Source organism: Bubalus bubalis, chromosome 2 (genome assembly GCF_019923935.1).
Source record: "Bubalus bubalis isolate 160015118507 breed Murrah chromosome 2, NDDB_SH_1, whole genome shotgun sequence".
Classification (NCBI taxonomy): domain Eukaryota; kingdom Metazoa; phylum Chordata; class Mammalia; order Artiodactyla; family Bovidae; genus Bubalus; species Bubalus bubalis.
In genome coordinates this window covers 180,896,526-180,913,224 of record NC_059158.1, presented here as the reverse complement: position 1 = coordinate 180,913,224, position 16,699 = coordinate 180,896,526, and the positions used below count along the sequence as shown (strand labels likewise).

Genomic DNA, 16,699 nt, shown 5'->3' with positions numbered 1-16,699 from the left:
GCTGTATAGTCTCTAATGAATCAATTAAATCCTTGATCGTCCTTTGGTTTGTATCTACTAAAGCGCAATTGCAGAGATCAGTTGGTCAACATAAATACAATATATTTCTGTATATATATGTAAGTACATAGGGCTCAGCGGTAAAAAATCCACCTGCGGTGCAGGAGACAAAGGAGCCCTGATTTTATCCCTGTGTTGAGAAGATCCCCTGGAGGAGGGCATGGCAATGCTTTCCAGTATTCTCGCCTAGAGAATTCTGTGGACAGAGGAGCCTGGTGGGCTACAGTTCATAGGGTCACAAAGAGTTGGACAGGACTTGAGCGACTGAGCATGCATGCACTCACATGTACGTGCATATGATGTGTAATTGTATACGTATGCATGTATAAAAATGATTTGCTAGTGCAGCATCTGGTACTCAAAGTATTATTCTTATTTCCTGAGAATACAAAAGATTTAGAAATATCGTTATGTGCTAAGCACCAGATGGATAAGACAACTTTATTAAGCAAGCTTAATATCCTGTGAAATTGGTACCAAAGCAAGTGGGAAGCAACTAAAGACATCACAGGAGTCAGAGCTGGGAAAGCCAGCTCATGTGGTCAAAGTCAGGAGGAGCAAGTCTCGCTGAGCCGCCAGTCCCTCTGCCCAGGGGGCCCGATCCCAGCTGCCAGCTGCCAGGGAGATCTGAGCTCTCGGGCCAGCGAGCTGTGTGTTGTGTAATCTGTTCTGTTAACATATTCACTTCAATTTCGGATTCAGAGTTAAACAGGGAAAAGCTCTGCTGGAAGCTGAATTGCCTCAAATCAGCTCTAACCAATCCTTTGAGAATGGAGAGACTTAAAATCACCAGCGTAGGTAGGCACGCTTGTTGTCACCACTTGGCAGATGAAAATACTGAATTCTGTTGGGAGACTGGGATTGACATATATACACTACTATGTATAAAGCAGATACGGGAACCTACTGGATAGCACAGGGAGCTCCACTCAGTGCACTGTGGTGACCTACATGGGAAGGAAGTTCAAAAAAGAGGGGATATATTTGTATACGTATAGCTGATCCACTTCGCTATACAGCAGACAGTAACACAGCATTGTAAAGCAACTACTGCAGTACAAATTTTAAAAGAAGAAGAAAAGAAAAAACTGAATTCTAGAAAGGTTAAGTGATTGGGCCAAGATAAGTGAGCTGAGATTTGAGCTCACATAGCCTGTCCCCGAAGCTGCCTTCAGGACCAGAGACGGTTACTGGAGAAACACCAAGTAAACTAAGCGCTGTTAATTGCCTTCTCATCTTCAGAAAGCAATCTGGAATCTGCTACTTTAAATGGTTCTGTTTTTAGTTCCTCACCTTGGAGAAGGCAATGGCACCCCACTCCAGTACTCTTGCCTGGAAAATCCCATGGTTGGAGGAGCCTGGTGGGCTGCAGTCCATGGGGTCACTAAAAGTCAGACACGACTGAACAACTTCACTTTCACTTTTCACTGTCACGCATTGGAGAAGGAAACGGCAACCCACTCCAGTGTTCTTGCCTGGAGAATCCCAGGGATGGGGGAGCCTGGTGGGCTGCTGTCTATCGGGTCGCACAGAGTTGGACACGACTGAAGTGACTTAGCAGCAGCAGCAGCAGTGGTCACCCTACACTCTAAAGAAGATTTGTGTGGTTACTTCTCAATGCACTGATTTATATGTTTCTACTGACTTCTCCTTGTGGGTTATACAACCTCCAGCCTCTTCCTGTTGTCATTTTGATATGCTGTACATATTTGAGCTTCATAAACATTTTTTCTTTTCCATCAGCTTTCCACAGTTATTTTTTGATCTCTAATACACAGAGTTTACATATTTATCATTATGTAAATAGAGCCAAGTAATGTGCTAGGATGGCATTTTCTTTTCTGCTAATTCAATGCCACTCAAGAAGAATGTCCCCAGGGTTAATTTCAACTGAATTCTTTCATACACATCACCAATTGTTTAAAATCACGACGTATTTTATTTTTGGATCATGTCTTTCCCATACCATTCCCCCTCAATTTTCTCCTTGGGAGTAATATAAATTGCTAATTAAAAGATGCTTACTCCTTGGAAGGAAAGTTATGACCAACCTAGATAGCATATTCAAAAGCAGAGACATTACTTTGCCAACAAAGGTCCATCTAGTCAAGGCTATGGTTTTTCCAGTGCTCACGTATGGATGTGAGAGTTGGACTATAAAGAAAGCTGAGCGCCGAAGAATTGATGCTTTTGAACTGTGGTGTTGGAGAAGACTCTTGAGAGTCCCTTGGACTGCAAGGAGATCCAACCAGTCCATCCTAAAGGAGATCAGTCCTGGGTGTTCATTGGAAGGACTGAGGCTGAAGCTGAAACTCCAATACTTTGGCCACCTCATGCGAAGAGCTGACTCATTGGAAATGACCCTGAGGCTGGGAGGGATTGGGGGCAGGAAGAGAAGGGGACTACAGAGGATGAGATGGCTGGATGGCATCACCGACTCGATGGACAAGAGTTTGGGTAAACTCCGGGAGTTGATGTTGGACAGGGAGGCCTGGCATGCAGCAATTCATGGGGTCGCAAAGAGTCAGACACGACTGAGCGACTGAACTGAACTGAATCTTTTTGTTGAGCAATTACCATATGCTGGGCAAATTACAAAGTGCTTTACGCATAATGATTAATTTAATCCTCACAGCTAGCTACCCAAGGAGGAAAGTACAATAGAATCCCCATCTTATGGACGAGGAAATTGAACTACAGAGAGGTTAAGTGGTGGAGCTGGGGTTTAATGCAGACTCTGATTGGCATCCATGTCCACAACACGGTTAACTACAAGACTGCTCTCAAAGGGGACATGAGCCATCTTCACCACATTCCTAATCTCCACCCGCTCTGTGTATTGCTCCCCTGTTCTAATTTAGATCTGTTTCTTTACGTTTGGACCATGTCTTTCTTATCCACTTTTAATTTCATAAATTAAAATTTATTTTATTATTTATTTTTAATTAATTACTTTATTTTAATTGGAGGCTAATTACTTTACAATGTTGTAGTGGTTTTTGCCACACATTGACATGAATCAGCTATGGGTGTACATGTGTTCCGCATCCTGAACCCCCCTCCCACCTCCCTCCCCATAAAATTTATTTTAAATGGGCATGTTTGAAGAGCCTTTATTTTGTCTTCCACATCTGCAAAAGTGGTCCATGTGGTCTTGGAAGTGAGCTGGGACCATTTGTCCAGAGAATTCTGAGTTCTGGGTACTGTATGCACAGTTTGGAAAGGGGAGATGTCACGGGCTCTGTGCAACCACGATCCCTTGGCTCCAAAGACTCCTTGGCCCCTCAAAAAGGGTGCAGCCAGCAGAGGGTCAGAGTGCTCACGAAAGCATGAAAGTAAAGTGAAAGTGTTAGTCACTCGGTCGTGTCTGTTTCTGCGAGAAGGGAATGGCCCGGGATGAGTTTCTCATTTTTAAATCCCTTGTTGCAGACTGCAGTCAGCACCATTTGAGGGTACTCTATGCACAGTTTGGAAAGGGGGACATTTCCAAATGTTCTATGTCTCACATCTAACGTTTCAATAGAAAACGTGCAGCATTTCTGACCTGAAACCCCAGAGGACAGAGCTACTGAAAAGTGAGGGGGAAACCCTGGCAAGGTGAGAGGCAGAGAGAAGAGTTCTTTGTAAGCTCTGTACCAATCTCTGGCCAACCTCTAAATCATACATTCGTAGGACAAAACTTCAGCGAAGAACAAAAGAAGCGAACCAACATTTGAACTGCTTGCCCAAGGACAGTGTTTGTTATTTTGAGTCAACCAAGTTAACTGCCTGAGAACAACAATTGCAAAAAGCAGCACTCTGTAGGGGTTATATGACACAGTCCAGAGTCTTCACGACGTAGTACTCAAGATGGAATCCAAAGCTACCTGACATACAAAGAAAAGGAAAGCGTGATTCTTTTTTCAAGAGAAAGGATGATCAAAAGAGACTGACACTGAGATGACCAGATAATGATTTTAAAGTAGCTGTTACAGCTAGTTCTTTATTATAAAGGAAAGTAGGCTCCTAATGAAAGACAGGAAAATCTTGATAGAGAAATAAAAACTCTAAAAATGGCTTAAAAACTCTTAAAAAAAAAAAAAAAGAACCAGATGATAATTCCAAAACTGTGCAATTCAGTATCTGAAATTTAAAAGCCACTGGTTAGGCTTATGTCTCAAATGATTGTGAAGTGAGGGCGCAAGGTAACATTGATGAGTGATGTTACGAGAGTGAAATAAACAGGATCCTGGAACCAGGAGCACAGAGACTAAGGAGAGGCTAGTTTGGCAGAGATGGGGTGCATATCTTTTTTGTTTTTTGCACCACACTGCTTGGCACATGGAGCTTCCCAGACCAGGAAAGCCCTGTGGTAGCTTTTAAAACACTAAAAAGTTTTGTTTCTCTCTCTTATTTAAAAATATAATGCAAGTTTATAACAGAGATTTTGAAAATGTAGAGAAGAAAATAAATATCAATTATAATCTTACCACTAGAGAATTCACTGTCAATATTTTGATGTTTATTCTTCTAGTCTTCTAAAATATATACAATTTTAATTTTCATTAAATATGTTCACACTCAATACACTGTTTGAAATCTGCCTTTTGATTTTTAACACCTATCCTGAACATCTCTTCACACATCTAAATATTTTTCATTATTTTTGATGATAGCATACCAGTCATGATATATTTGGACTGTAATGATATATTAAGTATGAGCCTTATATTTTCCATATAGATCACAAATATTTTTCTCAGTTGGTTTTTGCTTTTTAGCTTTATGGTGAGCCTCTCCATTCATTAGCTGGCCATGGTTCAATAAAAACCAGGTACCGTCCTTCTGGGCAGCCATCTGAGAAATGGTATTTCCCATGTGGACAAGACCCATGTCTGTTTCAGTCATCACGGTATCACCAGCATCTAGCAGAAAGCCTGGAGTGAAACAGCTACTCCATAAATATGCATCGGGTGATTGACTAACTTTTGATTTGTATCCCTGAGGGGAAGGCCAGGGTACTGAAAGGTTGTTGCTGAATCACGCAAAGACGCCGGGATTTTTGGCCCCCGGAGGAGAAGAATTTAATCCGGGGCCAGAGATGAGGCTTGATCGCTCAGAGCTTTTGTGTAATAAAGTTTTATTAAAGTATAAAGGAGATAGAGAAAGCTTCTGACATAGGCATCAGAAGGGGGCAGAAAGAGTAACCCCTGCTAGTCTTCAGCTGGATGTTATATAGTCACTAGCAATCTGTTAATAAAAGAAAGGAATGTCTTAAAACTCAGAATGGCACCAGGCCCCTCACCCATAAGATGCATTTTGGGATAATCTTGGCACCAAATGGTTCATCCTGGGCCATAAAATGATTAACTTGAATCTTGTAGAAGGGCAGATCACCATACAAATAGTTTCATCTACATAGATTAGGGGAACAATATCTGAGTATAACATGCTGGTTTGTCAAGTGGGTTCTGAGTCAAAATGTGGAACTGACTTGAAGACAGAGTTTGGGGTAAATGAAAGATAAACATTTCCATAAGAGAAATGCATTGGTTATCTCTAGGTTTGAGAATAGTTAACTTTAAGTGAAACCAGGTGTCATTATGGCAACACCGTATTTTAAGAGAAACCTCCTTTTAAATTTGTATAGAGAAGGGAAAAAATATCACTAGTTTGTTTCCTCCTGCCACTTAAAGACAGAGAAAAATGTCTGACACTCGCAGGCTATTTCCTCCGTTTGGAGATCCCTGGCCTTCCTGCCTGTTACCGAACCATCAGCTGGCTGCTGGCTGCCACTCCTGTTGTGTAACTAGTCTGTTTTCGACCTAGTAATTCATGTACTTTGACTCAGTAGTTCCTCTTCTAGAATCTTAGAGAATTTTTCAGAGATGCAGGCAAAAATTTATACATAAGGATATTCATCCCAGGCTTATTCATTAGTGAAAAATTGGAAACTATTTCTGGCAACATGGAAATGATATATAGTTACACGATAGACAAATATTAACATGGGGTTTTGGAATTTTTTTGGTGATGTGAGAAAACTTTTACAGTTTCATGTCATAGGAAAAAAACTGAGAATGTAAAATTATATGTAAGATTTCTCAATTCTGTTAAGACTGATAAGAAATATATGAAAAACATATTAACAAGTTGTATGTCAATTTTAGCTCAAAGGATTGGAAAACTTGAGTTATGGTGCATTTTCACTTATAAGTTTTCTGAGGATCTGAGGATCTGGCATCAGCAGCTTGGTGATGTTGGGCTGGCAACTCTGCAATCCTCCTTTGTTTATGGTCACCAAATGGCTGTCCCAGCTCCAGGCATCGTGTCCGCATCGGAGGCAGAAAGGAGGAAGGGGAATAGTTTGGTGCCTGCAGTGTCTGTCTCCTTTATCAGGAACATGAAGACCCTACCAAAGGGCCCCAGCAGATTTCTCTTGAGGTCTCTTGGACCAGAACTGGGTCCCATGGCTGCTCCCAGCTACAAAGGAGCCTGGGAAAGTGAGTATTTCACTTCCCAGTCTCTAGAGTGGAGGTGGCAATGGAGAAGAGGTGAGAATATCTGTTGGGATGGCTATTAAACAGCTATTCCATCGTACTTATTTCTGGTTGGTGGATTTATGGATTTATTAAAAAAATTGTTTTGAAGTATAGTTGACTTGCAATGTCGTGTTAATTTCTGCTCTATAGCAAAGCGATTCAGTTATGCAAATATGTTTTATTTTTCATATTCTTTTCCATATGTTTCATCACAGGATATTTAACATCGTTCCCTGTGCTATACAGGAGGACCTTGGTGTTAATCCACCCTCTATTTAATAGTTTGCATCTGCTAGTCCCAAACTCCCAATCCTTCCCTCTCCCTCTCCGCCTCCACCGGCAACCACAAGTCTATTGCGCTTACGGATATTTTTGCTTTTCTTCTTGGTTCCTTTCTGTCTTGTCCAATTTTTCTACAACAACCATTTATCATTCCTATCATTGGAAGGATACAACAGATGCTACTTTAAAAATTCCCTGTGAGGTTGTGGGCTCTTGTCTCTGGAAGTGTCCATACTGTCATCAGTCAAAATAGTGCAGAAGGAACCGTTGAATTCTGTGGGAGCTGGATCAGCCCCTCTATCTTCCCCAGCGACTGTGACTGCAGGGAGTGGGTGGGTGGGGAAATATGCCATTTATTTCAATCCTCTTAGGCTCCACACTAGTTACTCGGCACGCATCCCCTCATTTAATTCTCACAGCAGCCCTCCTTTACAGACGAGATACAGAAACTTTAAATGACTTAATTAAGCCACACACATCAAGTAAAGCAAAACTGGATCTCAGAATATAAGCACCAAGCTTTAGTTCTGTATATTCTTGCCACATGGTAAGCTCAGCCAAGCTTGTGCTGAATGAATGCAGAGTCAATGGGATCACTGGGATGTGCAATTTTTTTTAAAAAACACTATAGTCATGACTTGATCATTATTTCTTGCAGGACACCTCAGTTCAGTTCAGTTCAGTCGCTCAGTCGTGTCCGACTCTTTGTGACCCCATGAATCGCAGCACGCCAGGCCTCCCTGTCCATCACCAACTCCCGGAGTTCTCTCAAACTCACGTCCATCGAGTCGGTGATGCCATCCAGCCATCTCATCCTCTGTCATCCCCTTCTCTCCTGCCCCCAATCCCTCCCAGCATCAGAGTCTTTTCCAATGAGTCAACTCTTCGCATGAGGTGGCCAAAGTACTAGAGTTTCAGCTTTAGCATCATTCCTTCCAAAGAACACCCAGGACTGATCTCCTTTAGAATGGACTGGTTGGATCTCCTTGCAGTCCAAGGGACTCTCAAGAGTCTTCTCCAACACCACAGTTCAAAAGCATCAGTTCTTCATCGCTCAGCTTTCTTCACAGTCCAGGACACCTACATTGCCATTAATTTTGATTTGTGTGATTGAAAAAGAGCAGGCTGTATAAATTGCTTGCCAGAGACCAATGGCAGTGCTCACTCACCTGTGCTTAATGTCCTTGACAATTAGACACCTTGTGTTTAATTGCTGGATAAATGACTCATATGACTCCAGATGAAAAGATGGCCAAGGGTTTGTTTCTTGTGGAATCTTTAACATTTTTTTTATTATGAAAAAAATTCTAAATAAGTGCAAAAGTAGAGAGCATTGTATCCATGTACTCACTACCCATTTCAAGAATTACCAGTGTTTTTGTTTTATTTCCCTTTGTTCCTCTTCCTCTGAAGTTGTGTTTTTTTTGTTGTTGTTAAATTGGAGTATTTTAAAGCAAACCCAAAGGCTCCTTTCACCACAAACATTTCTATAATTGGAATGAAAAGGCTCTTGTGTGGCCCCGTGTTTCTCTTTCTTCAGATCTGCTAGGACAGGAAGCAGTGCTAGAAAAAGAGCCTGGGGGTGCAAGGGCTTCTGGGAGGCCCAGGAGAGGAGGGGCACATTCCTTGCAGGCTGTGCAATTTGTTTTGCTCTCAAGCCAGGGCCTTTCTTGGCTGAAACGCCTCCCGCCTCAGAATCGAAACTTTTCTCAAATGCTCAAAATAAACTATCTGGCTTCCTCTAGCTAGAGACGTCTGGGGAGTGTGGCTTCTGAAACTATTTTTGGCGTGCAAATGTCACCCAAGTTGCTTGAAGTGCTTTGGAAGTTTTAAGGTATTGAAAGCATCTGATGAGCTGTGGCTGAGGCCCAGTGGGGAGAGGTTAATTATTACACAGGCCAGGCATTTTTCCCAGCAGGGTTCTTGTTTCTCATGCGCTTCCTGTTTACAGCTCTCAGTGCTTCAGGCCAAGGATCAGAGCCAGGGGTTGGTGTGTGAAAGGTGGCATCATGGGTGTGGGGGTGGGGGCTGCTGGGGTGATAAAGGGGAACCCACTGGCTGGTGGGCCTTCCTTCAGCCTAGGTCCGGCCTGGCTCTCTGGAAGCCCAACATGCCTGGAGACCAATGGAGGGTTCCTGGAGAATGCTGGGACCATGTGTTGGCTGGTGGGCTTTGCCAGATGGGCTTCTCTGGTGGCTCGGTCGCTAAAGAATCTGCCTGCAATGCCGGAGACTGGGGTTCGACCCCTGGGTTTGGAAGATCCCTGGAGAAGGGAATGGCAATCCACTCCAGTATTCTTGCCTGGAGAATTCCATGGACAGAGGAGCCAGGCGAGCTGCAGTCCATCAGGTAGCAAGGAGTCGGACATGACTAAGTGACTTAACACACACAGATAAGAGACAAAAGTTCCTAAATTTGTAAGGCCCAAAGGTATTACCAAACCAAACTTGAGTCCCCTCGCCAGGGAGCAGTAGAGCCTATCTATCGACAGAGGAATATGATGAAGGAAAACGCAGCATTTATTGTAAAGGAAGACGGGTGGCTCGTGCTCTAAAACCCTGAACCCCCCGAAGGGTTTCAGCAAATCTTTTTTAAAGGCAAAGTGAGGGAGGGGCATCCCAGGGTGTGGGGTGCACTCATGCACAATTCTCTGATTGGTTAAAGGTGCTCAGTCTTAAAGCACTAGAGGGTCTGTGAGCTATGTACTCATGATCATCAAGTAGTCAAATTTTCCCCATTTGGTTGTGGTTTTAGTATCTGGAAAACTCAGGAAATAGGCATCAGATACTATTATCTAGGTACTTCAGAGAGGAGCTAATGCAGAGGATATGGGCTAGGGATCTGTCTTGGGAAGGCTCCATAGGGTTTTGCTCGGTTACAAGGGTACCAGGAATCAGGCTGAACTCAACTGAGATGCTTCCCAGGATGAGCCAGGAAAAGAATAACACAAGGAGCAAGTGGAAATTGTAGCTATGGAAGAATCAGAGGGGTCCAGAAATTGGGATGCTGGAAATAACCCAGGCTGGGGGCAGGAGTGGAGACTATTGGGGACAGGTTGAAAAGAGGAGAATAAAGTCAAGGCCAGTGGTTCAGGCTGCAGAGTATGAAAGAGGTGAAGCTGGGGTGCCTGGGTTTGTTGAATGATGGAGTGCCACCAAGCACCTACCCTGGGCTCAAATATAGAATAGATGGAGATGGAAAGGAACCCATGGGGAGGTGGTCGATTCATAACTGAGTTGCTTTGGCTCACAACACTTCGGACACAAAATGTGTGAGTTTTTTCAACGCCAACAACCAGTTCTCCAAGTCTCCAGACGCCAACTGGGTGCCCTACAGTTCAATTCAGCTCTGACACGGACCACACAGAGGCAGAGTCAGACTCCACAGGTTTAAAGGCTCAGTCCCACAAGGGTGCCCGCACGTCAGATGCCAGCCCCAGGTCGTCATCTGTACTTCTGACCAACTGGCTATAAATCAGGGGTTCCCATGACTCCTTCCTCAGTGGATAATTTGCAGGAATGGCTCACAAAACTCAGGGAAACATTTTACTTACAGTTTCTGGTTTATTATAAAGGATACAAATGAACAACCTATATGAAGAGGTCCACAGGGTGGAGGGGTAGGGGGTTGGGGAGCTCTCATGCCTTCTCAAGTGAACCACCCTCCCAGCACCTCCATTTGTCCACAAACCCAGAAGCCCCCCAAAATCTGGTCATTCAGCCATTTTTAATGGAGGTTTCAGCACTTAAGCATGATTCATTAAATCATTGGCCATTGATGAGTAACTCAGTCTCTAGTCTCTCTTCTGGATCCAGAGGGCAATGATGGTGGCTGGGGGGTTGAAAGTTCCAACCCTCTAGTCCTACCTCGATCTTTCTGGTGACCAGCTCCCACCCTGAAGCTATCTAAGGGCCCCCAGTCGCCAACCACCTCATCAGCACACAAAAGAAGCACTTTTGTCTGAAGACCCGTCTGGAGACCCCACCCTGGATGGAGATCCCAAGGGTTTGGGCGCTATATATTCCAAACCAAGAACAAAGACCAGATAGAAAGTTTTTTTTTTTTTTTAATTTTATCACGATATTCTTTAGCAAGGCCCTTTCTCACACCTTGTAGTTCAGTGGTTAGAGTCTGACTGCAACGCAGGAGACTTGGGTTCGATCCCTGGGTTGGGAGGATCCCTTGGAGAAGGAAATGGCAACCCACTCTGGTATTCTTGACTAGAGAATCCCATGGACAGAGGAGCCTGGCTGGCTACAGTCTAGGGGGTCGCAAGAGTCGGACACGACCGAGCGACTAAGCGTGCACACGCATGCGCAGTACTGTAGTGCTCCTTCTCCCACCTGAGGGGTACTTGAGGTTTACTCGGGATTCAGTGGGAGGAGCTGAGACAGAGAACAGTGAAAGGTCCTAGGGACCTTCATCCCCACTGCCCCACCTTGACCTTCCCTGTCCACAGTCCTCCTAGGTGGGGGACAATGGAAAAACTGGCCGAGCCTGGCTTCTGTAGAAGGTAGAGCAGAGAGAAGAGAGCAGAGCAATCAAGGACAATGAGGATCCCGGTCTTCAGCAAGATTGCTCCAGGAGGCAGGGGACCCTAACCAAGGAGACTGGACAAAGAAAAATTGTCCATATGCAGCACAGCAGGGACCAACTCCTGCTCCCAAATTGGCTTGTCACCAAATCAAGGAGCTCCCAACATCTCCGGTCTAACGATGCTTCTGAGCCGCTTCTTAAACTGCAAAACCCATTCCCTACCAACAGGGGGCGATCACATCATGTTTCAATCAGGGCCAACCGGAAGGTGCTTCTCTGGCAAGAACAGGACAAATCGCTGTGGACACTTCTAATGCCTCCGCTTCCCCGTGGAGAAAATTTTTACCGTTCTGGGCAGTGGGGCCAAGAAGCCACCTCCATTTATACACCTGTTCACTGATCTGCTCACTCAGCACTTTGGCGATTCTCAGGGGTTTAGTGAGAACCATAGCAAGAGTTCACCTCTGGGCTCTGAACTCTGTGTTAACGTGAAAGTGAAAGTCACCCAGTCATGTGCGACTCTTTGCGATCCCATGGACTGTACAGTCCATGGAATTCTCCAGGCCAGAATACTGGAGTGGGTAGCCTTTCCCTTCTCCAGGGGATCTTCCCAACTTAGGGATCAAACCCAGGTCTCCTGCATTGCAGGCGATTCTTTAGCAGCTAAGCCACTCTTTGCGACCCCATGGACTGTAGCCTGCACCACACTCCTCCGTCCATGGGATTTTCTAGGCAAGAGTACTGGAGTGGGTTTGCCCTTTCCTTCTCCAGGGAATCTTCCCTACCCAGGGATTGAACCCAGCTCTCCCTCATTGTAGACAAAGGCTTTACTGTCTGAACTACCAGGGAAGTCCATAAGCCACAAGGGAAGCCCCTGGACTCTGCACGTGTAACAGAGCAGAATGTCCTTCAAACCCGGACCCAGGGACTCTGGTTCTTGTCCTAACTCTGCCATGCACCACTTTGGTTCTCAACTGTCATGTCTGTAAAAATGGGGCCAATGATGATGTTTCATTGGATCTGATAAGCACTGAGACACGAGAATGCTTCATAACCCTCTAAGTGCTGTGCCTATGAGATTTATTGTCGCCATCGCAGCGTCTGCCTGCCTGCCTCCCTGTGCTGGGGCGATGATCATATGAAGGAGAAGAGGAGGTGCTCTGTGTGAAGACAAAGAACCTACGTAAGCATATGTCAGGCCCCTCTGGTTTCAGGAATAAAGTGCATGGATTCTGTGCTTCCCAATTTCTTTGAAATTTGAAACATTTTTCATGGACAAATGAAAGAAGCTGAGTCTCTCCTCTGAGATTCCAAGTATGAGACTGGGAGAGTGAATGAGGGCAGGACCTGTTTCTTCATCCCATCGTCATAAGAAGAGAAAAGCAAAGGAGAACCAGGTTCTGGGAGATAATCAAAATCTTAGTGTCGGCTGAAAGGGCCTTCAAAAATGATCTTTCAGATTTGTTTTATGGATGAAAATCAAGGCCCAGAGAAAGGGGGGAAAAATGGCCAAGATCACACAGAGAGAGATCTTGGCTTCAAGCCTGGCTGTGTTTGCCTCCAAGACCCACTCAGTTCTCCATATTGATTCCCAGCCAGGCACGGCAGGACCGCGGCCCCTTGCCCCCCACCGCCATCACTGAACACCTGGCCTGAACTGCACCTGTAGCTGCTGGGGGTATAAGCTTCCCATCATGCCTTGATGCGCGTGTAGGCGGTAAATGCAGGAGTGATTCATTTTATCTTTAAATTCAGAAATCATTTCAGCAATCAGAGGTGGGTGTTATGTTCTGGTATTGAGAGTGTAGATGAGTTTTATTTTCTCCTTCATCATTTTCAAGGTTATCCAAAATTTTACAACAAACATCTCTAACTTTATAAATGCCCTCCCCTCCCCATCTGATTTTAAACAGGGATACTGGAGGGTGGTGAAATGCCCGGCTCTGTTCTGAGGTCCGGGAAGCAAGGCCAACCAGTATGTGTCCTGCCAGGCAGAGGCCCTGAGCTGGGAGTCCTGAAGGTCTGAACTCTGCAACGTGGTGTCCCAGGCCGCCCAGGTGGTATCACCTCCACACCTCCCCTTTGCTCTCACCAGCCCCTGCTCCTGAAATCTCCTCCCATGACCATCACCAAATGCCACTCATTTTTTAGGACCTAACAACCCATTCCGCTAGCTCCATGAAGGTGTTTTAAAGCTCACCTGCCCTCGTTGGGACAAACACCTGCCTCCCTCCTCTGACCACCAGTCGAACTTTATCTGGACCTTCTAGAATTCCGATCATCTGGCTTGTCCTGGAGTCATCTGGACCCAGGTCTGTCTCTTCTCCTGGGCTGAGGTGCCCTTGAGGGTGGGGCCTACATATTATGTATCTTTGTGCTCCCAGTGCCACCCACAAGCCTGGCATATGCTAGACTTCAAATGAATGTTTGCTGAACTTCATCGAAAATATAGTATCCTCAAAGAGGGGTGTTGTGGTATACCCATTTATGGCTGGGCTCATTAGCCTCAGCACTGTTGTCAAGGTTGAATTCTACGTGGCAGGGACCTATTATATTTAGCAGCTTTCCTGACTTCTATCTACTAGACACCAGTGGACACCCCCAGTTGTGACAACCCCAAATTTGGACACTGCCGACTGTTTCCTAGGGGACAAAATTGCCTCCCATTGAGAACCAATGATACACGATTTCATAGAGTTTTCATAAAGAATCCCTAGGAGTAGGAATTCCCATTTGATAGATGAAAAAGGCCAGGCTCACGGAGAGTTTAGAGTTGAAACAGTTCAGCACGTAAATCCTCCAGTCCAAGTCCAGTCCTGATTCTGCAATCCTGGAGGCCTCCCAATACCCCGTCTTTGCTTCTCCACTTGGGTGTGTCCACTCCACCCACTCCCATGCCCTGGGTTCTGCCCTGTTCCCTCCCCTCCAGTCTCATCCCTGTGGCCTGTGCCAGGCTGTGACCCACTGGTTGACCCTCCTAGTCCACACAGACTAGACCTCAGGCTGCGGTTGAATCCGACCGTCACATTTTCAGCACCTTTTCCTCCTCCCCATGCTTGAACACGCTGATGGTGACCTGGCCTGTCTCAGACCCGTACTTGTTCTTGACGAAGACACCGTAGCGCCCGCTGTCCTCACTGTTGACCCTCTCGATGGTGATGGTGACCTCTGTCCCCTTCACATCCATGTGGTAGCGGTCCAGGAAGGTGACAGGCTGGTCATTCTTCAGCCAATAGATTTCAGGGGCAGGATCTCCTGAGACGACGCAGGTCAGGCACAGGGTCTGTTTGAAAGGAACAGTCAGTCTCACCCTCTGGGACTAACCCTTGGCATCACCTTCACGCTCCCAGGGAGCTCCCAGTACAAGTTGCTCCTTGTGACAAGTTAATTGTGTGTGCTTTATTGTAACCCATAAAGTAATAACATGAAAGGGAGACATATTACTGCAGCCCCACATCCTCCATTCTCAACTTTATTCTAGAGGAATGCTTGCTAGAATCTCAGATCTTTATTACTTGAGCAGTGACCTGCCCTAGAGTGGCCTAGACTTTGCTTTATTGCTTTCTGTTGTACACTTCATTATCATTTTACCAGGCAAATAAGCCCGGATTGCTTTAACATAAAGATGTTAAGAATTGAGTTTGAAAATTCTCGGGAGAGCAGTCCTCAGTGCAGAGAACTGTAGTGTAAGGGGCAGATGCCCAGATTCTGGAGCTGGGCTGTCTGGGTGTCTCCCAGCTCTGTTCCTTTAAGCCGTGTGACCTTAGGTAAGTCTCTTAACCTCTCTGGGCCTCCGTTCCCTCAGTTATAAAGGGTGACTAGTAATAACACACTGTTCCATGTGGTTGCCTCCATGGTTAAAAAAATGGAACAGTGCCTGGTACAAGGTGAGCAACATGAAGACGCTAGCTGTTCTTTTCTAGAATATTAGACTTGCATAATTTCAGTCCGGAAAAGGCTTTTTTGGGCTTATCGAGTCGAACTCCTGTGGAAACTGAAGTTCAGAGAGGGAAGCCCGTGACATCCAGGGCCCCCTGGAGAGATGGGGTGAAGCTGGGGACAGCACTCCCCCCAGGCCACACAGCATACGTGTGACCAACGAGGGGTGGCCGCTAAGCTGGACTCTGGTGGAACCAGCCCCTCCGGCTCTGGGATCCACAGCGCTCTGTGGTTTTGTGCTCTTTGATGGATGCGGGAGGGAGCCTAGGGTGGGACTGCTGGCTGTGGGCCGGGGGCCATCGGTACCTTATCTTCCATGATCGTGGCCACGTCTGGAAGCCCCCTCACCACCTTGGCACGATCTGGAAGGAAAAAAACGAGACCCCCGCCCAGTGATGAACCTTTACCTGGAGTTGTGGTTTATTTTTCAGCAATGCTTCTTTTCCTATTGGCATTGTTTGGGGTGGACATCTTTAAACTTATATTACGTTATTTCCTTGCCTTTACAAACAGAAGATAGAGGACATAATGTTTCTGTCATTGCCTTGAGGTTAATCTCATGGTCGGTGGTACCTGGAGGCAATAGTGAGGTGCCCTTCCCCTTGAGAACTGGGAAAGAAGGCGAATAAGATTGCTCTGAGCCTTAAACTGGCAAAGTGCACACAACAGGTGTGATGACCCAGCTAAGGGAGGGAACAGGAAGGAAGCTTTTGGGACACTGATTCTGGTCAAGGGAGGGGACCCGGTGGCCCCGGGGGTTGGGCAGGAAGACAGAGTGGCTGTAAATCACTAAGCAGAAAGCCAACATATCCCTTATGCTGAAATTGAGGCTGTGGGAATGGCCCCTGGATCACGATCAGGGGTATGCAAAGAGCCTTGAAGCAGTTGGTGTCCGCAATGGATGTAGGGGAGAAGGACTCTGGATCAGGGTTGGGGGGAGGGGGGGGAGATGGACCTTCATGTGGGCTTACTGTTCACCAGGCAACAATCCACCACCCTAGACTCTGGACTTCACAAGTCCCAGTGACCACAAATGGTGAGTGCAGGCTCCCGCTGTTAGGGTCCTGGGGTGGGTGTCCTGTCCTGCGACTCGGAATCCCAGGATGGGTTGTGGGACGGAAGTAATTAGACAGAGATGTGATGGGCTGAGTCAGGTCTTCAGCCTCTGGTCCTCTCACCAAGGTGGGCCGCCCCCTGTGAAGGCTCCTCACTGCCCTTAGGCCTCAGATGACTGACCCCTTCCAGATTTCAGTTACGAACAGCCTGCACTTCCTGCCAAGTGAGGACATTTGGGAACAAGAAGCCATATAGGGTTAATCCGTCCTCCTACACATGACCGCAAATGGTCGGTTTCCTTTCTC

The 16,699-nt window shown here is 46.0% G+C and overlaps 1 protein-coding gene across 6 annotated transcripts in view; it reads right to left on the bottom strand.

The window, feature by feature from the left end:
- Positions 1 to 13,195: 13,195 nt before the first annotated feature.
- MYOM3 (myomesin 3) overlaps positions 13,196 to 16,699 on the bottom strand; it is a 59,604-nt gene continuing 56,100 nt past the window's right edge. For all 6 annotated transcript variants that reach the window (XM_006077970.4, XM_044938120.2, XM_044938124.2 and 3 more), the window contains 2 exons: positions 15,645 to 15,700; positions 13,196 to 14,682 (listed from right to left, as the gene is read on the bottom strand). In XM_006077970.4, coding sequence (XP_006078032.4) covers positions 14,422 to 14,682; positions 15,645 to 15,700 — 317 coding nt within the window. In that variant the 3' untranslated portion in view covers positions 13,196 to 14,421. The remainder of the gene's footprint in view (positions 14,683 to 15,644; positions 15,701 to 16,699) is intronic.